This window comes from Marmota flaviventris, chromosome 2 (genome assembly GCF_047511675.1).
Source record: "Marmota flaviventris isolate mMarFla1 chromosome 2, mMarFla1.hap1, whole genome shotgun sequence".
Lineage (NCBI taxonomy): Eukaryota > Metazoa > Chordata > Mammalia > Rodentia > Sciuridae > Marmota > Marmota flaviventris.
The window spans coordinates 103003425-103027503 of record NC_092499.1 but is presented as its reverse complement, the minus strand read 5'-3'; the positions used below and the strand labels follow the sequence as shown (position 1 = coordinate 103027503).

At 35.7% G+C, this 24079-nt stretch overlaps 1 protein-coding gene across 2 annotated transcripts in view; it reads left to right on the top strand.

The window, feature by feature from the left end:
* Positions 1 to 24079, top strand: part of Nedd4 (NEDD4 E3 ubiquitin protein ligase) — a 127031-nt gene that overhangs the window by 13255 nt on the left and 89697 nt on the right. Inside the window, exons 2-4 of one of the 2 annotated variants that reach the window (XM_027926139.2) lie at positions 2358 to 2431; positions 10295 to 10373; positions 10471 to 10509. In XM_027926139.2, the coding sequence (XP_027781940.2) occupies positions 2358 to 2431; positions 10295 to 10373; positions 10471 to 10509 (192 nt within the window). Of the gene's footprint in view, positions 1 to 2357; positions 2432 to 10294; positions 10374 to 10470; positions 10510 to 21427; positions 21488 to 24079 lie in introns of those variants that run through there. The other variant, XM_071608290.1, reaches the window with a different exon arrangement.

Sequence of the window (24079 nt, the reverse complement as noted above, 5' to 3'; positions counted from 1 at the left end):
CGGTGACTGCTAGTAATTTATAATCCTCCAGAATTGTTTTAAATTAATGCTTGTTGAATTTTCTCTAGGAGATGGGGGAATATTTCAGTCAAGGCTACATAGATAGTTTTAGGGAGTTTTTTTTTTTTTTTTTTTTTTTTTTGGTAGTAGGGATTGAACCCAGGGGTGCTTAACCACTGAGCCACATCCCCAGCTGTTTTTGTATTTTATTTAGAGACAGAGTCTCATTGAGTTGCTTAGGGCTCCCTAAATTGCTGAGGCTGTCTTTGAACTTGCGATCTTCCTGCCTTAGCCCTCAGAGCCACTGGGATTAAAGGCATGTGCCACAGCACACAGCTTCTTTGTTTGTTTTTGAGACAGGGTTTCACTAAATTGCCTCGGCTGAGCTTGAATATGGGATTCTGCTACCTCAGCTTCTTAAGTAACTGGGATTACAGGTGTGAGCCACTATGCCCAGCATGAATAGCTTTTAGTACCAGGAAGTCCAGAAATATGGATTAATCTTTTTAGAGAGATATGATAATTACCCCAGTGAAGGTCATACGCAAGTTATAAACACTATCTTGAGCTTAGAAAAGATAATTAACATTGCCACTTTTGATTACATTTTACCACTTGAAAAAATTTTACTTGTTAATTAAGTCATCACAGAAAATATTTTTTTAAAAATATTTTGTAGTTATTGATGGATCTTTATTTTATTTACTTATTTATATGCGGTGCAGAGAATCGAGCCCAGTGCCTCACACATGTGAGGCAAGCACTCTACCGTTGAACTACAACTCCAGCCCCCAGAGAAAAGTTTGTTAGGTTCAGAATTAAGTCTTAGAGATTGATACCTGTTTGATGTAATTCAGTCACTTCCCAGTCAACTGATGCAGTGAGAATTTGGCTGTAGAACCAAGGGAATATTTCAGTTGGCCTATTTATTCAGTGACCTGCCAGAACAATAAAAGGAGTAGTCAGGACCTGTCTTCAGATGTTAGGAAATAATCCCCATAGAAAACTGATATGTCAACATTTTTGTTTTCCTTTCTGATTTTATTTTCTTTTTTAATACATTTTTATTTATACATGGGCACAATATATTTATTTTGTTTATTTATTTTTATGTGGTGCTGAGGATGGAACCCAGGGTCTCACACGTGAGAGGTGAGTGCTATTCCGCTGAGCCACAACCCCAGCCCTCTGATTTTCAATTCTATCTTTATTTCTGATATCTGAAGGTTTTTTCCCTTCTTTCTTGCAAGATCAGCTACATATTTAATTTTATTTGTGGAAATTATATTTTAGCATCTCAAGTTTTTTTTTTTTTTTTTTTTTGCATTATCTTAATCTTTCATCTGGGTTTTGGAGTTAATAGAATATTTTAATTATCATATTTATTTAGTGAAACCCCGTAGGAAGTACCATGAGTGTAAGTCCAGAGAAATGGAAGAAGGTTAAAATAAATGTGATATATATCTTTTCTCCCACTTGGGCTTTTCTTGAGAGAGGAATAGACTTTGCTACTTGCCAAGGGAATAATTTTAGAATAGAACTAGTTAGTTTGTATTTTTGTGTGTGTGCTACAATGTTTTATATTAGCGGAGCTTCAAAAATGCTACTGTAATACAGTTAACTTATGTCTTTATGTACATAAATGAAAGTTTATTTAGAGGATACATCTAAAACTGGAGTTCCTATGTTATTGATTGAGAACTTCCTTAGATATTGTGAAATCGCTTCAGAATGATTGATCAATTTACACTCCCGCCAATGGTGGGATTACTGGCGAGACTGAGTATACACTCATTGACTTGTTGTTCATTCTATATGTATTTCTTACATTAGGGCAACTATATATGACTCATTGATTTTTAGAATTCTTTACATATTCTGGATAATCATTATATGTCTTAATGATGTGTGTTTTAGATATTTCTCTCCTGTATGTCCTCCTCAATTTTTCAGGGTTTTTATTTGTTTATTTTTTTGTTTGTTTAAGGTTTCTTAATGCAAAATGGATATAAATTTAGTGTTGTGAAATCTAACAGTTTTTCTTATTAGAGTTTGTGAATTTAATCCTTTCCTATTTAATGTCATAGAAATATCCTGATGCATATTAGTTCTGATACTCTAGCTTTAGATTTTCTTGGAAATAATGGTAGATTCTTATTCGGTGTGATAATTTGAGTTTATTTTTTGCTTTTCTTTGTATGTGATCAAGTCATCTACAAATAATTTAGTTTTCATTATAGCTTTTAGTCAAATTAGTCTTGAAAAAGAGTCCTCCCATTAATTTTAATATCCCAACTACTTGCGTCTTACTTGAGTTACAAATGCATGAAAATAAAATATAAATTTTTGTATTTTAGGAAAATTCACGAATTGTGAGGGTAAAAGTTATAGCTGGAATAGGCCTTGCAAAGAAGGATATTTTGGGAGCTAGGTAAGTATATCAAATTTGGTTGGAATTTTAAAACTTTTCATTTGTTAATTAATTTTTTTCCTAAATTTTGGCTAAGTGAAAAATTGAATAATATTATTAGTATGCAAATAATATTATTTGTTATGCAAAATGAATAATATTTTTGACTTTGGTGGTTTAGTCAATCTCTTCTTATCTGAATTACTGAATCTATGGAATTAGGCAAAGGTGTAAATCAGAGTGGTAATTATTAGACTCGTTATTGAGTTTTGCCTCTAGGAATTTGTAAAATTCTAATCTTATAAATCCTTTAGCAGATAACAACCATAAATTCTGGACACAATATAAAAAGTAGCAACATGAACATAGTGTAGAGTGAACAGAGAAGGCAATTTCTGGTGGGAGCCTGCACTTGAAGGAAGAGGATTATACTGAGTTCACAGTGTTACACATAAGTCTGAGGCCAGGTGGAATCAGAACCCGGAAAATTGTGGTCATTATGGCCAAGGAAGCCACCAGGTCTAATCTAAAAAAAACATGGAAATGATGAAGATTCTGTAAAGGAAAGAGCTGGAAAGCTGGAAATTCAGCTGATAACAGAAGATCTGACCAAAGATCAGAGTTACTGCCCAAGAAAGAGGGTTTGCGGCTTTTGTCCTAACAAGAAAATTGATCACATGATAAAATAAAATAAGCAAACTGGGATTGGGATTGTAGCTCAGTGGTAGAGCACTTGCCTAGCATGTGTGAGGCACTGGAGAAATATATATATATTTTAAAAAGCAAACAAACAAACATCATCAGGAATAGAGCAGAACCCAAAATCTCTCTAACTTGATATTTATAATATCCAGGATATATTATAAAATTACCTGATCTATAAAGAACCAGGAAAATGGAACAGATATCTGTAGAAAAAAGAAAATATACTCACAATAAATCAAAAGGTAGAAAATTCAGGAATTAAATAGAAACCATTGAAAATGAAAATTCTAGAACTGAAAATATAATAATTGAAATTAAAATTATTGAATGAATTTAATAGCAGAATAGAGATAAAGAAAAAAAATTAAAGATAGATCAATAGAAATTATTACCTGGTTTGAAGAAAAGAGAAAAAGATTGGGGGTGGGGAATGAACTGAGCCTCAGGGATTTGTTAGGTAGTATCAAGCAATCTGACATACATAGAATTGGAGTCCCAGAGAGATGAGAGAATGAGATAATGAAGCAAAACATATTTGAAGAAATAATGGTCAATTTTTTTTTCCAAATTTAATGCAATACCTAAATTTGTATATATAAAAAAAAAAAACACCAAGTAGGATGAACACCTAAAAGCACATTGAGATACATAAAAGTCAAACTATTGAAAGCCAAATATAAAGAAAGAAATCCTAAAAAGAGAAAAAAAATGACACATTATATACAGAGGAACTACATTTAAGGACTGGCCTCTTATCAAAAACTATGGAGGTCAGCAGAAAATGGAACAATAGAATAACCACTGTCAATCCAGAATTCTATATTTAGTGAAAATATCCTCCAAGGCTGATGACAAAATAACAACAGTTTTAGAAAAACAAAACAATAAGAGTTTGTCATTGGTAGAGTGCCCTGTAAAAAACATTGACATTCTTCCAGCTGAAGAGATTGATACCAGATGGAAACTCAGAAATGCAATAAAGAACATCAAAAATGTGAAATATCTGAGAATATACAAAAACCTTTTGCTATTCTCTTCATATCTTTTAAAATAAAGCATATGCCTGTTTAAAACACAACTTGTAACCTTATCTTATGGATTTATATTATAAGTAAATGGAGTACCTGTAATGATATAGCATAAAGGACAAGGTGTGTGTGTGTGTGTGTGTGTGTGTGTGTGTTATGGGTTATTTGGTAGAATGGTCCCATATGAAGTGTAAATAAAATTAAAAATAGTATATATTATAATATCTACTAAAGCATTAATAGATATCTATTATAGCATTAATCTATTAAAATAATGCAAAGTAATTATAAAATTTTAAACAGATATTTTTAACTGAAATTTTTAAAACAATAAGAAAGCCAGAAAGAGAGAACAAATGATCAGATTTTTAAAAAGGCGGCAATGAAAACCAAATAATGAATTTTCAGCTCTAAATCAAATAATATCAATAATTACAATAAACATTGATGGACTAAGATAACTACAAGGCAGAGGTTGTTATAATAAATTAAAAAAACAAGACCCAACTATATACTGTTGATGAGAGATGCACTTAAAATATAAAGATGTAGCTAAGTGGAAGGAAAGTGGATGCAAAAAGATATGTCATGCAAAGGACAAGATAAAAGGACTGAAATGAATACATTATAATCTGATAAAATAGACTTCAACACAAAAAAACATTTCCATACATAACGATAAAAAATAGAATCAGGGCTGGGGTTGTGGTTGAGTGCTTGCTTCGTACATGTGAGGCCCTGGGTTTGATCCTCAGCACCACATAAAAATAAATAAATAAAAAATAGGGATACTGTGTCCATCTAATATCTCATATATATATATATATATATATATATATATATATATATATATATATATATATATATATATATAAATAAAATAAAATCATCCAGAATACCTGCCTAAATATGTATGTGCCTATTAACAGAACTTCAAAATATGTGAATCAAAATTTGACACAATTAAAGGGGAAAATAAAAAATTCCACAATCATGGATAAAGATATTAGGACCTCTCAGAAAGTGATTTCTTTTTAAATTTTTTAGTTGTTTTTTTTAATTTTTTTAAATGTTTTAATTCACTTTATTTATTTATTTTTATGCAGTACTGAGGATCAAACCCAGTGCCTCACATGCTAGGCAAGTGCCCTACCACTGAGCTACAACTGCAGCCCCCAGAAATTGATTTTTAAAATCAACAAAATATAAATTTGAACAGTATCATTAGTAACTTTGGCCTAAAAAACACTGTTCTTAACAATTGCCAAAGGTATTCTTTTTAATTGTACAAGGTACATTCACAGGCATAAACCATGTGAATGTTATTTGTCTTTGTATAACAATATTATCAAAGTTAATGGCTTAAACGAACACACATTTATTCTCTCTTGGTTTCTGTGGGTTAGAATACCCTGCATTATTTAGCTAGATTTAGAGTTTTACACAGTGGCTGTGATATATTTTTTCTCAGTGGGTCATGAGATCTCTCTCCGGAGTGTCTCTAAACTCTAGCCCCATGCTCATGGCCCTCCAAGGATTTGGCCGTAGGCATTCTCTTTATTCTGGTCTAAGTGTCTAATAGGCCCATGAGCAAGTGGGCCTCTCACAGGAAACTTTCATAACCTGACAGATGTCCTTGTGACTCTGCGGCATTTATTCCTTCCAAGATAGCCACTCTCTAGGAGAGCACTGACCAGGAAAGAAATTAGGTTCAGGTGCATCAATCAGATGAAATACAGAGGAAGCAGCTTAAACACATGAAATAACAGGGGAAAAAAAAAAGGGTAACACCTCACAGGGCAAACAGGAAGGGGGAGCCACAGAGGACTTGCACACTCAACAATGGGTGGGGGCAAGAGGGAGAGAGCGAGCTATGACCTGAGCCCTTTATCGGGTCCTGAGTGTAACCCATATGAATTTCCTTCAGGGAGTTCTAAATGAAGTGTAGAGCAAATAGTCATGAGTTCTGTGGCATCTGTGAATGAGAGGTGGCCACAATGGCAAGGGGTATATAGTTCAGTGGGGCAACTCAAGTACATTGTATCTAACTGTCTTATAGTGGGGTAGCCACCAGGAGGTTATATATGAAAGATAACTGTCATATAAGAAAGATATCTGAAGCAATCATAATAAGGAACTGAAAGGAGGTTGGAAACTGTATCAAAGGTTAACTAAGCCCTGTTTCTAGTATGAGAAGTTTCATAATATATTCAAAGCAGATGCCAAGGCAACATAAAATTTTAGGAATTTATTACAACTGCAGTAAGTATTGGCCAGGACTGTGCTATCTGAGGATTGCTAGGAGAAGGGTCTGTTTCCAAGCTAATATGGTGTTGGCAGCATTCAGTTCCTTGCAGACTCCAGTCTGACAGCTTCAGTTTCTTGCTGTCTCTTTGCTGGAGGCCACCCTCACCTTTCTGCTTTGACCTTCCTTGGGCCGCTCACATGCTGACAGCTTTCTTTATAGCTAGAAAAGGAGTGTCTTCTAGCAGGATGGGTTACAGTTTACTTAATATAATCACATATATTTTATCACCTTGAACATAATCTATTGGTTAGAATCTACAGGTTCTTTCATTTAAGAGGAGGGGAACATAGGAGGGTATGAACCTTAGGAATTGGGGATGATAGAGCTACTCTACAGTCCGTATGGCACAGCATGCCGGACCCTAAGACAATAAATGAAAAACTGCAAAATACGCATTCTTTTCAAGTGTATTCATCAACGTAGACCAGTGTGGGCCACAGAACAAGACTCAGAAGTTTTGAAAAGATTGAACATATAGAAGATGTTATCTGATAACAATGAAATTAAATTAGAAATCAATAACATTAAACTCTAGAAAACCCACAAATATTTATAAATGAAACAGCATGCCTCTAAACTATGGGTTATGGAAGTCCCAAGAGAAATTAGAAAACATTTTGAATTGAAAATGATAATACAGCTGTATCACAATTTGTGGGATGTAGTTCTGTGGTTTGAATGTGTGCCCCCCCCCCCATTCATATTGAGGCTTAACCCCCACTGTGATGCTCTCAAGAAGAGGGGCCTCTTGGGAAGAGATTAAATTATGAAGGGTCTGCTTTCATGAGTGGAATAGTACTGTATAAAAAGTTTAAAGGGAGCTAGCTTAGACCCTTTTGCCCTTCTGCCCTGTTTGGCATGTGGGGATATAGTGTGTCTCCTCCAGAGGTTGCTGCAACAAGGCGCTATTTTGGAAGCAGAGATCAGCCCTCAGCTGATTCCAAACCCACTGGCACCTTGATCTTGGGTTCCCGGTCTCCACAACTGTGAAAAATAAATTTATGTTCTTTATAAATTACCAGTCTCAGGTATGGTTTTGAGTTTTGACCTGAAGAAATTAGCAAAAAGAGAACAAATTAATTTCAAAATAAATAGAAGGAAGAAAACGATGAATACAAGAACAGAAACCAATGAAATACAAAATAAACAATTATAGAACAAAGTCATTAAGATCAAGAGCTTGTCATTTGAAAATATCAACACAATTTTTAAACCTCTAGCTAGACTGTTTTAAAGCCAAAAAAGAAGGAACAAATGATCCATAATGGAAATGAAAGCTGGGGCATTGCAGTGGACCCTATGGGAATGAAAAGGACAAAAAGGAACATTTTGTACAATTTCATACCAGTAGAGAATGTTATGCAACTTTGACAAAATAGACAAAATTCCTGAAAAACACAAATTATCAAGATTAACCACAGAAGCATTAGAAATATTGGATAGCTCCCTACTAATTAAAGAAATTGAATTTATTGTTAAAAGCCTTCCCCAAGGAAAGATCCAGGCCTACATGATTTCACTGAACATATCTATCAAACATGTAAGGAAAAAAATAATACAAATCTACACAAATTCTTTCAGAAAATAGAGGAAACTTTGTTAGGCCATTTTTATCTTGATCACAAAACCAGACAGAGACATCACAAGAAAGCTTAAAGACCAATATTTCTCATGACTATAGATGCAGAAATTCTTGTTTAACTTTTAACAAATAAAATCAATCAACATGTAACAATATGTCACCAAGTAGGATTTTTTCCCCTAAGAATGAAAGGTTTGTTCAACACTATAAAAAAATCAATAACTATAATTTATCATATTAATATAGTAAAGAAGAAAAAACACATGATTATTTCAATTGGTGTGGAACATGTATTAAACAAAATCTAACACCCATTCATGATTTAAAGAAATAACTCAGCAAATTAAGATAAGACATAAAATTGCTTTAATATTTGAAAATTAATCAGTTTAGTTCATTGTATAAATAGAGTAGGAAAAAAAAAGACAAGATCATTTCAAGTGGAAAAAGAATCTCAACAAAATTCAATATATTCTCATGATAGAAACTCAGAAAACTACAAAAAGATGAGAATGTCCTAAACCTGAGTAAGGATATCTGTGAGAAAACCAATATGTAACAACATACTTACTAGTAATAGTCTGAATGTTTTCTACCTAAACTCAGGAATAAAGACGTTGTCTGCTCTCACTGTTTAGCACTGCACTGATATCCTAGCTATGTAATGTGGCAAGAAGAAAGGATAAAGGAATACATACACGTTGAAAAGAAAGAATAAAATTATGTTGATGTGTAGACAAGATTGTACCTGCAGAAAAAACCGAGAAATGTACAAAAAAGCTGTAAGACCCAGGACATGGTGGCTCATGCCTAGAATCCCAGTGACTCAGGAGGCTGAGGCAGAAGGATTATGATCAGGAGGATCAAAGCCAGCCTCAGCAAAAGCAAGGTGCTAAGCAACTCAGGAGTCCCTGCTCTAAATAAAGTACAAAATAGGGCTGGGGATGTGGCTCAGTGGTCGAGTGCCCCTGAGTTCAATCCCTGGTACCAAAAAAAAAAAAAAAAAAAAAAAGCTCTAAAAAAAAACTAATAAGTTAATTTAGCAAGGCTGCAAGATACAAAGTTAGTTATAGTATGCTAAGTGGAATAAACCTGTTGCAGAAAGACAAGTACTGCCTGATTCCACTTACATCAGATATCAAAAATAGTGAGCTTTATCAGATCCAAGAGTGGAGTAATAGTTGTTAAGGGATGTAGGGAGGTAGAATTGGAATTAATTAACTGACATAATGCTCTGGTCAAACAAGATGAATAAGTTCTAGGGATCTGCTGTGCCACATTGTGCCTTGTTAACAGTAATGTGTTGTGCACTTAAAAATCTCAGGCAAGATCTCATGTTAAATGTTCCAGTCACAATAAAAACAAAGTATATATCTGACAAAGACTTTAATCCATAATATAGAAATAACTTACAATGAATTCAATAGTAATATAATAAAAAAGCCAATGAAATATGGCAGACTCTTAAGTAAACAGTAGATTGTCCAGGTGGAAATGTCTAGGTGGGCTGAGATTTGTGATTTATATTTACATTTTATATTTATATTTGATAGTATATAGTTAGAAGTAAAAACTATGGATGAGATTGGAAAGGGAAAATAGAGAACGGGATGCTGGGGCAATTTTTTTTTTTTATTAGTTGTTCAAAACATTACATAGCTCTTGATATATCATATTTCATACATTTGATTCAAGTGGGTTATGAACTCCCATTTTTCTGGGGCAATATTTTAAGGAATGAGTATGTAAATTAACCATCTTAACCCAAAAGAAAAGGGAATATAATAAAAATTAAACAAAATTTCAAAAATCTAAAGTTTATAAATCATTAGACCACTGATTAAAAGGTTTTCTCTCAGTTTTTTTTTTTTTTTTTTTTTTTGTGGTGCTGGGGATTGAACCCAGGGCCTTGTGCCTGCAAGGCAAACACTCTGCTGACTGAGCTATATCCCCAGCCTTGTAACTCAGTGGTAGAGCACTTGCCTCACACATATGAGACAAGTAAAGATATTGTGTCCATCTTAAAAAAAAAAAAAGTTTTCTCTCTAATTCTTTGACTATGGTCTACTAACATGGTCCTTAAGCTTCTTAACAAGATATAACTATAATTGTTATCCCTATATATATGGAACCCTGACTTTTAAGTGTAGGAAATAATTGTAGAAATTGTTAGCAAAGAAAAGTGTGAATCTGATAATTTGGTAGCCTGAGGTTGGGCTAAGCAGCAATTAAAGCTTTTTCCTTTTTTTGAATTTCAACAGTGATCCTTATGTGAGAGTGACGTTATATGACCCAATGAATGGAATTTTTGCAAGTGTGCAAACGAAAACCGTTAAAAAGGTCAGATTTAGTGGTATTATAAAATGTTTTTAATGAACTTTGCTTTAATTTTATATGACAAAAAATAGTTATATATACTATGTTTATTATCTTCTAGTCTTTGAATCCAAAGTGGAATGAAGAAATACTATTCAGAGTAAGTATGTATTTTATTTTATTTTTTTCTTTTCACATTTTTTATTGGGGCATTATAGTTGTACATATTGATGAGATTTGTTGGTACATATTCGTACATGCAAACCATGTAACAATATAATTTGGCCAGTATCAATCCCCAGCAATTCCTCCTGCCTCCCTTCCTCCCACCTCCAGGACCCTTTTCTCTACTGATCTTCTTTTGATTTTCATTAGATACCTACCCCCACCGTTCTTTTCCTTTTTCCTTTCTAGCTTCCACATACAAGAGAAAACCTTTGGAGTTTGGCTTATTTCATTTAACATAATGGTCTAAGTTCCATTCATTTTCCTACAAATGACATAATGTCATTTTTCTTTTGTATTCTATTATATTAAAAAAGAAAAAAAGGTTTTTTCCTCCATAGATTAGAATTATAAATTCTCATTTATAATATCCTAAAATATATCTTAGAATTTACCTAGAGTTTAATTTTTTTTTCAGTACTAGAGATTGAATCCAGGATCTACAGTAAGTGCTTTACCACTGAGCTACATTCCCAGCCCTAAAAAATTTCTAAAAAGTTAAAATTAGGTTTCCTGGAACAATTTATCTCATGAAAAACAAAAATATAAGGAAATGGGGGGAGGAGTCCTGAAGACTATTGTAAAACTTGAGTTCTTATTCTAATAAACAAAACAGATTTAGAGACTTATGACAGTCTTGTTCTAATTTACCAGATTTTAATATTTTCTCTCAAGATGATTTAATATTTGGATCTCCCCAATCATTTATTAAATCCACTGATCCAGGCAAGAGCTAATGAGGAATTATCAATAAGTGGATGCATTTCTTCTTATTTACCTTTTCAGGACATTACTGCCCTCGTACCTCTCCTGCCTCCCTAAACCATTAGGACAAACACTGCAATCAGCAGTTTTCTCAGGTTCATTGGGAGAGCCCTGAAACTGACAGTGTCTCATTGCATCTGTTGCCAGAAGCAGTGCCATCCCAGCAGTGGTAGAGACAATAGCAGTCATCTCTTCCTCTCTGCTGGATTTTTCCCACTTGATCATCTTCAAAATGCTCTTCTACCTTAGCTGTTGGCTCATTTCTCTGTTCACCCGAATGACCAACATTCTTTTTTTTTTTTTTTAATATTTTTTTAGTTGTAGATGGACACAATATCTTTATTTTACATATGTGTGTATGTATGTGGTGCTAAGGATCGAACCCAGTGCCTCATGCATGCGAGGCAAGCGCTCAACCACTGAGCTACAACCCCAGCCCCCGTGACCAACATTCTTGAAAGACTTGTCTGCCCTTTTCATTTCTGCTTCCTCAGTGCACTTGTTGACCAACTCTGATCTAACTTATACTTTCAAATCACCAGTGACTCCCATGTTGCCAGGTTCATCTAAATCCCATTTTACTCAGGCTTGGGTGCATTTGGCAAAGCTGACCATTGCTGTAACTCCAGCCTTTCTGGAGTCTACCACGGTACCACTGTTGATTTCATTCAGGAAAACAGAAGCCATTCATCTGTATTTGGCATTTTTTTTCTTTTTGTTCAGTTTTAATAAAGCGAATTAGGAGGGAAGAAATTGCTAAAGCAGAGGCAGAGACACTGCTACTGTAGATCCAGCCAACAGCACTGAGGTTGCTTCCATTTTTGTTTGCTTGTTTGTCTTTTGTTTAGACAAAGACCTCCTGCAGTTAGTACAACATAAAAACAGCATTTTAAATCAGTCTGGAAATTTTTGATTCTTGAAGAAATGGTATTGAATCAATTGGGTAGCCATATGGAGAAAAATGAAACTAAATTTCTGTTTTACTCATTTGCTAGAATAAATTCCAGATTTGATAATGTCTGGTTTTGATCACCTTTTTGGCACATATGCTGCATGGCAGACAACTTTAAAATTCCTCCCAAGTGGTTATTTATTTATTTGCACTTTTATTGTTATTATTTTACTTATTTACTTATTATTATTTTACTCAAATATATGTATTTTCAGTGTACTAAAGTTCTTTTTGTACGTCTTATTCTTTTCTCTTTACCCATGCCAAATATTGTTTAGTTATAATAATGGACGAATATTTGTCTTGTTCCCATTTTTTTCCCATTGATTGATTGATTGCCAAAGATCGAACTCAGTGCACCTCACATGCTAGTCGAGCACTCTACCACTGAGCCACAACCCCAACCCCTTTTGTTCCCAATTTTAATGGTAATGTTCCCAATTTTAATACATGCAATATGTCTCCATTAAATATGGGCAGCTTTTTGTTATTTATCATGTTAAAGAGGTATTCAGCTATTGCTGTTTTTTCAAAAGTTAAAAGAATAAAAAGCATGTACACTTCCAGTTTTAGCCATGATGCTGTAATAGGGTATTGAGCTTAACTTGATGCTGTAACTATAAACCTGGAGAGGCGGGGGGAATGAAGAGATGGTAGTCAAAGGGTAGATACCTTCATCTATAATATGAAAAAGTTCTGGAGAATCTAATGTACTGATGGGCATAAGCTACAATTCTGTGTTGTTTTTTTGAAATGCACTGAGAGTAGATTTTAAAATATTCTCATTACATCCACACATTCACACACATACATACAAAATAGTTAACTGTGTAATAATAGATGTATTAGTTTGTGTTATTAATTTCACAGAGTTTATATATATCAAATCATGTACACCTGAGTATATATGATTTATATTTGTTAATTTCATAAAAAATTGAAAAAAAGAAAAAACTTAGATAAAATAAAATAGGTTAAAGTTTAAAAGTTGCCAAAAATACATCCCATGCAAAAGTTAATCAAAAGAAACTGAAGTAGCTATATTGATGTTGGACAGAGTAGACTTCAGAACAAGGAAAATTACCAAGAATAAAGAGGGATATTATTATATAATGATAACAAGGGTTAATCCATTAAAACAAAATCTGTATTTGTACCTAACAACAAAGCTTCAAAATACCCAAAGCAATAAATGATAGAACTAAAAAAATAAATAGACAAATACCTTATTATACTTGGAGAATTCATACCTCTTCTTTCTCTCTTAGTAATTGGTAGAACAAGTGGACTGAAAGGATTCAGCAAAGAAATACAAGTCCTGATAACACTATCAGTTTTACCTAATTGATATCAATAGACTCTCGATCCAATAATAGACAAGTGCTCAGGGAATGTTAGCTGAGTAATCTGGGTCAAAAATCAAACCTGAAAAATGCTTAAAGATTAAAAATTATGCAAATTATAGTCTCTATCAGTAGGAATCAATAACAGTAAGCTGTCTGGAAAATTCCTAAGTTTTTGGAAATTAAACAACAACCTCTGAATAATCTATGGGTCAAATAAGAATTCTCAAGGGAAATTAGAAAATTTTAACAGAATTAAATAAAAATACAAAACCAAAATGTGTAGGTTCAGATAAGGTAGTGCTTGGTATGTATAGCATTAAATGCTTAATTTAGAAAAGAAAAAATTTTCTTAATTAATCTAAGTTTCTACCTTAGGAAACTAGAAAGTAGCATCATCACAGATCCTACAGACATCAAGTGGATAATAAGGGATACTATGAACAGCTGTGTGCTTGTAAATTTCATACTCTAATGAAATGGACCAATTGAAGACAGCTACTTGCAAAACTTACTTAGAAGTAGATTATCTGAATAGTCCTGTGTCCATTAAAGAAATTGAATTTAAAGTTAAAAATCTTGGGCTGGGATGGTGGCTCAGTGGTAGAGTGCTCGCCTAACATGTGTGAGGCACTGGGTTCGATCCTTGGTACCACATAAAAACAAACTAATGTAGCCACCTAAAAAAAAACTAAAGATACATAAATAAATAAATAAATATTTTTAAAATGTTAAAGATCTTCCCAAGAAAAACAATTTAGGCCCAAATAGTTTTGTTTATTCCTATCACACATTTAAGAAATAAATTCAGTTCCACACAGTGCTTTACCAAAAACAGAATAGGAAGGAACATGTCCCAATTCGTTCATGAAACTAGCATTACCCTGATACCAAAACCAGACGGAGTCTTTATAAGGAAATGAAAGCTCAGATCATTCACCCTCATGACTCTAGACTAGTTTTTAAGTTTACTAAATTGGGTTCCTTTCATTCTAAAAGAGCCAGTAGTTTTCCTACACATGGTAGGTGCCTCTTCTAGGTGTGTGTTTGCCTTCCCTGTCAACAGAACTTAAGGCAACGTAACTGTGTGGGAATTTCAGAATGTGTGATCCCCAGGGTTGGAAATCCACTCAACAGTTTGTCTTTCCAGGGAACCCAGTGGACAGAGAGTCACGTATAGGAGAGCCTCTGACCATGGGGTCTTCATTGGTCATATCCCTATTACACTATAGAAGCTAGCAGCCTCATACAGCAGTGGAATGGCCTACTAAAGACATAGCTGGAATACCAGTTTGGAGCAAACTGAAAATATATAATATCATTCTTTGGGACATACTTTATTCTTTAAATCAAAGCTCTAAATATGAGTCTTTTTTGCCCCAAGTGTACATGGGTCCAGGAACAAATGAGTAGAAGTGACCCAATCTACTATTATTACCAGTGACCCTTGGAAGGATTTTGTGCTTCTTATTCCTCTAGCTTTAGACTCTAAAGGTAGAGTTAGAGATTCAGGGCTCCCAAAATAGAACATCTGGGAACACAGCCATGGTCCTATTGAACCACAGTCTATGGTTATCGCTAGACCACTCTGAACTCATTGTATCCAGGAATTGGCAGGTGACTGGGATTATTACTTGGTTGAGCTTGCTTGTATTCCTCAGGGTCTATCAGGTTTCTGCAGAGACCAGACTGGAAATTAAATGGACATACTATAGAACTACACTTTTATTGTTTTGGTGTATACTGGTGGCACTAATCTCTGACATCCCACTGGGTTTTAATATTTTTACTTGTTTTGATTGTTTCTTAAATAGCCTTGTTGAGATATAATACATATATATATACATATAACATATAATTCACCCACTTAGAGTGTACAATTCAATAGTTTTTAACATAGTCACTAGGTTGTGCAAATATCACCAAAACCAATTTTAGAACATTTTTATCACTCCATAAAGAAACCCATATCCACTAACTGTCACTTCCCATTTCCCCCCAATACCTGCTCCCCTCCCCAGGCAAGTGCCAGTCTACTTTATGTCTGTATAGATTTGCCTATTCTGGACATTTCATATAAATGGTATCATACAATTTGAGTCCTTGCAAGGTTCAACCATGTTGTAGCATGTACCAATACTATATTTCATTTTCTTGCCAAATAACAATATATTGTATGGGTGAAATGTGTGTGTGTGTGTGTGTGTGTGTGTGTGTGTGATCAGTTGATAAACATGGACATCTGGGTTGCTTCCAGTTTTTGACTATTATGAGTGATGGTGCTATGAACACTTGTATACAAGTTTTTGTGTGGACACGTTTTCATTTTCTTTAGGTATATACTTAGGAGTAGAATTGCTGGATCAGGTGGTAACTTCTGTTTCTCATTACTTGAGGAACTGCCAAACTTTACCATAGAGACTGTAGCATTGTATTTTCCTACCAGCAACATGTGAGGGTTCTGATTTCTCCATATCCTTGCCAACACTTGTATTATCTGTCTTTTTGATTACAGTTCTTCTTATGATGTGAAGTAGTATCTGATTGTGGTTTTGGTTTTCATTTCCCTGATGGCTGACAATGTCAAGCATCTTTTCTTTGCTTATTGACTAGTTGTATATCTTTTTTGGGAAAATGCCTATTCACATTCTTTGTCCATTTTATAGTTGGGCTATCTTTTTATTATTGAGTTGTCATAGTTCTTATTCTAGATGCAAGCCCTTTATCAGATTCATGGTTTGCAAATAGTTTCTTCCTTCTGAGTTGTCTTTTTACTTTATTGATGTGTCCTTTGAAGCACAAAAGTTTTTAATCTTGCTGATCAGTTTATCTGCTTTTTCTTTTGTTGCTTGTGCTTTGGTATCATGTCTAATCAATATTGTTTTTATTTACTGTCTCAACCATGGAAAGGACAGTTTCAGTGGCTTCTACGTGTGACACATCCCATAAGCTATGGAGACAATGTTGGGGTGGTTGGGAAGATCCAACTGCCAGGTACATCAGTTTTAGTTATACACTTGAGAACCAGATGATCTTTGGGTGGATCCGTAGAACAAGTAGACTCACCATATATATGCTGGACTTTAGCCAGGATTCCATTCCTTATTCCTCATTTGGTCCCTGTAAGTCCTTGCTGTAACAGGGGAGGTGCTTTGGGTCTCTGGTATCAACACAGATCCTGTTTTCAACATTCTCAAATAAATCTGAGGATTAATTTTCCACTTACATTCCCCTAGATAAAAGCCCATAGGTCCCTTTGGAGAAGAAAGAGGAGAATCTGTAAATAAGCATTTCCTGCCACAATTCAGAGTCCTTCCTCCTAGGGACTAAGACACTTCTTCAGTGGGTTTTGGATATCAGAACCTCAAAAGGCTTTGAACTGAACAAGGGTTCATGTTATTATTATTATTTTTTTAATTAGGGAAATTGTCCTTAGCCTCCTGCTTTTTTATTCTTGTGTTCTTATGAGTATAGGTGTTCAGCAGTGTCTTCATTGCTTACCTGCCTGTTTCCCCTCTAAGAATGCCACACTCTATTCCCTGCATACCAAGTCTATTTCACAGCCCCTCCAACCTTGCTGGTCATTATGATAATTGTAGACCCTGCTGCTACAGTGGCGTGCCTCCACATGGCCTCTATTACTGGAGAGCAGGAGATGGGAATCATCTTTATTCATGGCTATTAGTGAGCCTGGCTCTATGACTACCTCTCCTACCACCAGTCTTGGCATACAGTAGAGAGCCGCCACTGGACTTCCTGGTGATGTTGTTGACCCTCTCACCAGAGCATTTCTGATGACTGTGGTAAATTGGTATCCCTTTGGGGGGGGCTCCTGTGGAACATAAGCATCTCGTAGGTATTTTGGCTTGAAGTGATAAGGCAGCTCCAGCATGCCTGCTTCCCTCAGCCTTTTTATTCCTTCCCTTACCTTTGGCCAAGGCAGCTCAGGCATTTTCAGTTGATACAGCCTAGACCTTCACTTTTCTCAGGCTTCTAGGAGCTACTCTAGCAGCAAGGCTGCCTCATCTCACAGGGTCCTTGAGAGGGTATTAAATTCCTTTTCCTGACCAAGTGCTCCAAGTCAGCAAATTCTTACTTATCCAGTCTTAATGTTTCTGCCTCTTTGATCAAGCATCTTAGTGCCAAGGGGATTCCTCCGGCTCTTGCTAGGACTTGCTAGCTAATTCCTAAAGCTTCTTCAAGATGTAATTTCTTTCACTCTTTTATCTGGCCCAGCTGGGTTATTCTAGGATTTAACATTGCTTATTATCTGGGCAGCCAGGGGAGGACTGGGGACAACTTCTAAGGCAGGAAGCCCTTTTTCTTGGGAATAAGCCTCTGAGAGTCTTCCTGCATGAATGACAGCTAGTTCTTATTAGAGAGGGATGGGCTATTCTACAAGCTGTGAGGATGTAGGGACCTGCAGAGCTGAATCCTAGGGGTCATCCTCCCAGATCCTCTTATCCCAAGTGTCAGGGTGCTGGCCTTAACATAACACACTTGCCATGGCTAAGCACTTCCATATTCTGGAGCTCTGTAACTCTAATTGTCCACTCCGAGTTTGTGCTTTAGTTGTATACTCCCTACCCCTCCAGGAGATGCAGGCCTTTTTATAAGTTACCAGAGAGGCCTTCTGAATTTCCCTCCCTCCCTTCCTCCCTCCCTTCCTTCCTTCCTTCCTTCCTGGATTGAACTCAGGGGTGCTTCACCACTGAGCCACATCTCCAGCTCTTTTTTGTATTTTATTTAGAGATAGGCTCTCACTGAGTTTCTTAGGGCCTCACAAAGTTGCTGAGGCTGGCTTTTAACTCTTTTTTTTTTTTAATTTTAATATTTTTTTTTTTTTTAGTTTTCAGCGGACGCAACATCTTTGTTTGTATATAGTGCTGAGGATTGAACCTGGGCCGCACGCATGCTAGGCGAGCACGCTACCGCTTGAGCCACATCCCCAGCCCCTGGCTTTTAACTCTTGATCCTCCTGCCTCAGTGCTAGTATTACAAGTTGCTAGTATTACAGGTGTGTGCCATCATGCCCAGTGCCTTCTGAATTTCAAATTTAACCTTTAGCTACTTGTTAACTGCTTTTATTTTCTCATCTCTTTCTGTAAAATACGGATATGATGTAGTGATAATGAGCCAACTCCACTGTCCCTGTAGGCATTGTTTTGTCCATATCTCTCAAATGCCTAAAACATGAGTCTAGCAAAAGAGTTCCCCTCTAACAGGACATATCTCCAGGACATCATTTAGAGAAATCTTTAGGTAATGGGATGCCACCTTGTGCTAGGGACTGTACATGTCCCATGTTCTACTCGGGTTAGGATGTCCTGAATCAGCCAGAAGGTGTGGGTTAAATCCCCAAGCCCCTACATAGCCCACCTGTGTTGGTTTAGTACCTCTAAGAAATAGATACCGGGAAGGGTCTAGACATCTAAGAGGTTTACTGGGGAAGCACCTGTGGAGGTTGAAGAGGGAGGAGGCCCAGGAGGAGAGAGCCTTCTTATCATGATACAGGTCTAGAACCTGTGTGTGGCAGGTGTAGGGGGAGAGGGCACGGGGAGAAAGGGTTGTGTGCAAAGAACCTTAAACTGCACAGCTCTAAGAAAGTGTCTGGCAAGCCGATGGGGAGCCTTCAAACAGTGTTGCCTGTTAGAGAAAGCCAGTCATGGGCTTTAAAACCCTCAGTCTTTGACCAGGAGCATGTAAGGGGAATATAGAGGTAGATTCAAAGGTGCACAATCAGCTGGGGTTGCCTGTCAGTTGGCTAAGTGTGGTGTGTATGTCTGTAATCTCAGCTACTTGGGGGACTGAGGCAGGAGGATCTCTAGTTCAAGGCTAGCCTGACTGTGATCAGCAAGTCTGTGATCTCAAAATAAAAAAATGAAAAAGGGCTTGGGATGTAGCTCTGAGGTAGAGGACTTGCCTAGCACACTTGAGATATTGATTCAACCCCCAGTCCCACCCCACCCCACCTCCCCAAAAAAAGGAAAAGGAAGGAAATCGGAGTAGAAATCAGTGAAACAGAAAATGGACAAAAAGTAGAGGAAATCAATGCACTAAAATTGATACATCATAGCTATCTGAAATAATAGTAAGAGGGAGAAATGACTAATATCAGGAGTGAGAGTAGGACCCATCATGCACACATTTAAGAAATGATAAGGTAGTATTATGAACAACCTTATGCTAATGATTGTAACAACTTAGCTAAAATGGATTTTTTTTTTTTTTTTTTTTTTTTTTTGGTGGTGCTGAGTGTCAAACCCAGGGCCTTGTACATGCTTAGCAAACACTTGACCTCTGAGCTATATCCCCAACCTGGACAAATTCTTTAAAAGCCAAAGTATACCAAAAAAACAATATGAGATAAGTAGTATGGAATTAAAACTCAAAATTTATAAATGTAAGAGATTAAAAGTTTTTTAAATTATACTTTAAAATCTTCTTATTATTTCTCATGTGCTAGCCTGAATGTGCCTCTTGCCTATTGCTTGAAACTTAGCACCACTTTTGACAAAGAAGTTCAGCACCACTTTTTTTTTTAAAGAGAGAGAGAGAGAAAAAGAGAGAGAATTTTTTAATATTTATTTTTTAGTTATTGGTGGACACAACATCTTTGTTTGTATGTGGTGCTGAGGATCGAACCCGGGCCGCGCGCATGCCAGGCGAGCGCGCTACCTCTTGAGCCACATCCCCAGGCCCTCAGCACCACTTTTGAATTAGAGATGTTACCACAAAACCAAAAAGGCTATTCAAAAAAAATTTTTTTCCCACTAGGGCCAATGAAACAGATGTTATTTTTAGCTCTTCCAGGCAAATAAGAATAAGTTAGAAATAAGCCACTAGCACATTGTGCTTGGCTTTTAAGAATTACTTTGTTATTAGTATGTTAAATGGACATGGTGCCCTCTGTATTTTAAATGCCATCTCTCACAAATATAAAATACCTAAATATGCTTGATTAACATTCTAAGGTATTAAAAATACGAAGAAATTACTGAGCAGTTATTTACAGAATACTATGAAATCGCCAACAGTTCTTTGGGCTCTTTTGCTCTTTGGTGTAACTTTTCTGCATTGTTGTTATTACATTGCTTTGCATCTCATGCTGCTTTTATACTCAGAGTTAAGCACTGGTACACCACACATTGCAGTCACCTTTCTTTTAATGTACATGCAGTGTAACAACATAGTTTGTTGTTATTGTTGTTTGTTTTTGTGGTGCTGGGGATTGAACACAGGCCCTAGTGCATACAAGGCAAGCACTCTATCAACTGAGTTATATCCCCAGCCCAACACAGTTTTGATGCTGAACAATATTCCTTTTTTCTTTAATCAAGGATATTTATTTGAATTTTAAAAATTTTAATTACCTTATTGTGGTATAGTTCATAGACTAAAAGCTGCATACATTTAATATATACAATTTAAAGTGTTTAATCGTATGCATAGACCTGAGACAGCATCACCACAATCAGGATATTAAACACATTCCTCACTGCCAAAAGTGTCCTCCTGTCCCCTATTTTTTGGAAAGAAGTAAAAACACTTTGCTTGTGATTTAACCTCTTAAATTCTTCAGTGTATAATATAGTACTATTAACTATAGGCATTGTATTACACAGCAGATCTCTAGAACTTGAATTCATCTTGTATAACTGAAACTTTATACCTATTAAACAATTCCTCACTTGCCTCTCCCCTGACCCCTGATAACCACCATTCTATTCTCTGCTTCAGTTTATTATTTTAGATACCTCCTATAAGTGGGATCATGCAGTATTTGCTCTTCTGGGACTGACTTATTTCATTCAGCATAATGTCCTCAGAGTTCATTCATATTGTTGCAAATGGTAAGATTTCCTTCTTTTTAAAGGCTAATATTCCATTGTATATGTATCACACTCTTTTCATCCTTTGATGGGCATCTAGGTTATTTCCATATCTTTGCTACTATGAATAATGCAGCAGTCACCATAGGAGTACAGACATCTCTGTGATATAATGATTTTATTTCCTTTAGATATATACCCAGAAGTGAGATTGCCATATTATCTGGCACTTCTGTTTTTAATTTTTGAAGGAAGCTCCATAGTGTTTTCCATACAGGGTGCATTTTACATTTCCACTAGCAGTGTTCAGGGACTCTGGTTTCTCCAAATCCTTGACAGTTTGTGTTATCTGTTTCATTATAGTGCCATCCTAACAGGTGTTAGGTGATATCTCATTGTAGTTTTGATTTGCATTTCCCTGATGATTAATAATTTTTGAGCCTCCTTTTACATACCTATTTTTTAAAAATATTTTTTATTTTAGTTGTAGTTGGACACAATACCTTTATTTTATTTTATTTTTTTATGTGGTGCGGAGGATCCAACCCAGGGCCTCATGCATGGTAGGTGAGCACTCTACCTCTGAGCCACAACCCCAGCCCTACACACCTATTTTTCACATACCACTTGTATGTTCCTTTTGAAGGTAAGTCTGTTTAAGTCCTCAGCCCACACCCACTTTTTTTTCCTTTTGAGTACCAGGGGCACTCCACCACTAAGCTACATTCCCAGCCCTATTTTGTACTTATATTTGGAGACAGGGTCTCTCTGCATTGTTTGGCGCCTTGCTGTTGCTGAGGCTGGCTTTGAACTTGTGATCCTCCTGCCTTAGCCTCCTGAGCAGCTGAGATTACAGGCATGCATCACCACGCACAGCTTTAGCCCATTTTTAAAAGCAGGTTATTAGGGATTTTGTTTTATTTTTTACTATTGATTTGTTGGGGTTCCTTCTGTATATAGATTAATCCCTATGGGCTATATAGATTACGGATATTTTCTCCCATTCTATAGGTTGTCTTTCCACTCTCTCACTTGTCTGTTCCCTTTGCTATGCAGAAGCTTGTTAATTTAATGTAGTTATACTTGTCGATTTTTGTTTTTGTTGCCTCTGCTTTTGGTGTCATTTTAAAAAAAAATCATTGTTGAGACCAAAGTCAAGAAGTTTTTCGCCTGTTTTTCTCTAATTTTATAGTTTCAAGTCTTACATTTGTGTATTTAATCCATTTTCATTTGACTTTTTTGTTTAAGAAAAGGGTCCAGGTTTATTCTTTTGCGTATGGGTATCTGTCTTCCCTAATACCAATTGTTGAAGAAGCTGTCCTTTCTGCATTGTGTATACTTGGCATCTTTGTTGAAGACTGGGTGACTCCTTTTCATGGATTTACTTTGGGCTGTCTTCTGTTCCACTAGTCAATGTCTGTTTATGCCAATTCCATACTGTTTTAATTACTGTAGTACCATAATGTCTTTTGAAATCAGAAAGTGTGAGGCCTCTAGCTTTTTTCTCTTTCTCAGGATTCAGGGTCTTTTGTAGTCTTGTAGTTCTGAATTAATTTTAAGACTGTTTTTTTTTGTATCTGTAAAAAAAATGCCATTGAGATTTTGATGAGGACAGTATTGAGTCTGTAGATTGCTTTGGGAGATATGGACATTTTATCAATACTAAGTGCTTCTAATCCATAAACACAGGATTTATTTGTATCTTGAAAGAAGGCCATATACAATTGATAAACTATACTCAGAATTCTACTGCCTTTTACTCATTGTTTATTTTATCATCACTTCACTCTTGCCCAATATTTTAGCTAGCATTACTCTATTCTAGGATTGTAGGCTGCACATTTGTTTTAATCAGAAATTTTGCAAGTTTACTATAAGAATAAGGAGATGAATTTTTGTAAATCAATGCTAATTCATCACAGAAAAAGAACTGAAAACATGGTGATTAAGAATCTTCTGTGCAAAGGACATTATTATGTATGATTCCCTGTTTTCCTCTTTGTTATTTACATTATTATTTATACATCATCACAAATGCTTTCAACTGAATGTATTCACCATAAAAATGTCTTTTGAGATAATATATTATACAAAAACTTTCTTGGGCATTCAGCCAAATGGAAATTGTGGTCAGAAGTTGAAGGGAGCTTTTATGTCTTTGAAAAAAAAAACTAAGTTCAAAGACAGTTTTTATGAGGAACTGTTATTGGCATGTTAACAAACAGGAGAAACTCCATGTTGAAGCCAGTGCAAGTTATAGTAAAATCCACAAAACAGTTGCTCAGATGAGACCAGGCAGGTGAGTTACAGGATGGAAAGAAGTCCTGCATTTTAGGTGCACTCCATGTAAACGTGTGGCATGTGTGTGTCAGTAGAAGACCTTTTCATGCCTCAGATTCCCATGATGCTCTGCTTATATCTTTAGCACTCACACTCACCATATTGGATTTCCATGTGTGTGTATGTGTGTGCATATTTGTGTTATGTTATAGAAGTAGTATGATGGATATTTTTTGAATATGTTAGATATTTTCATAAAGAGAAATGAAAATCATCCTGAATGTCATCTCTAGAGCACTGCTTTATGATCTTCTGGGATTTTTCCCCTATGTA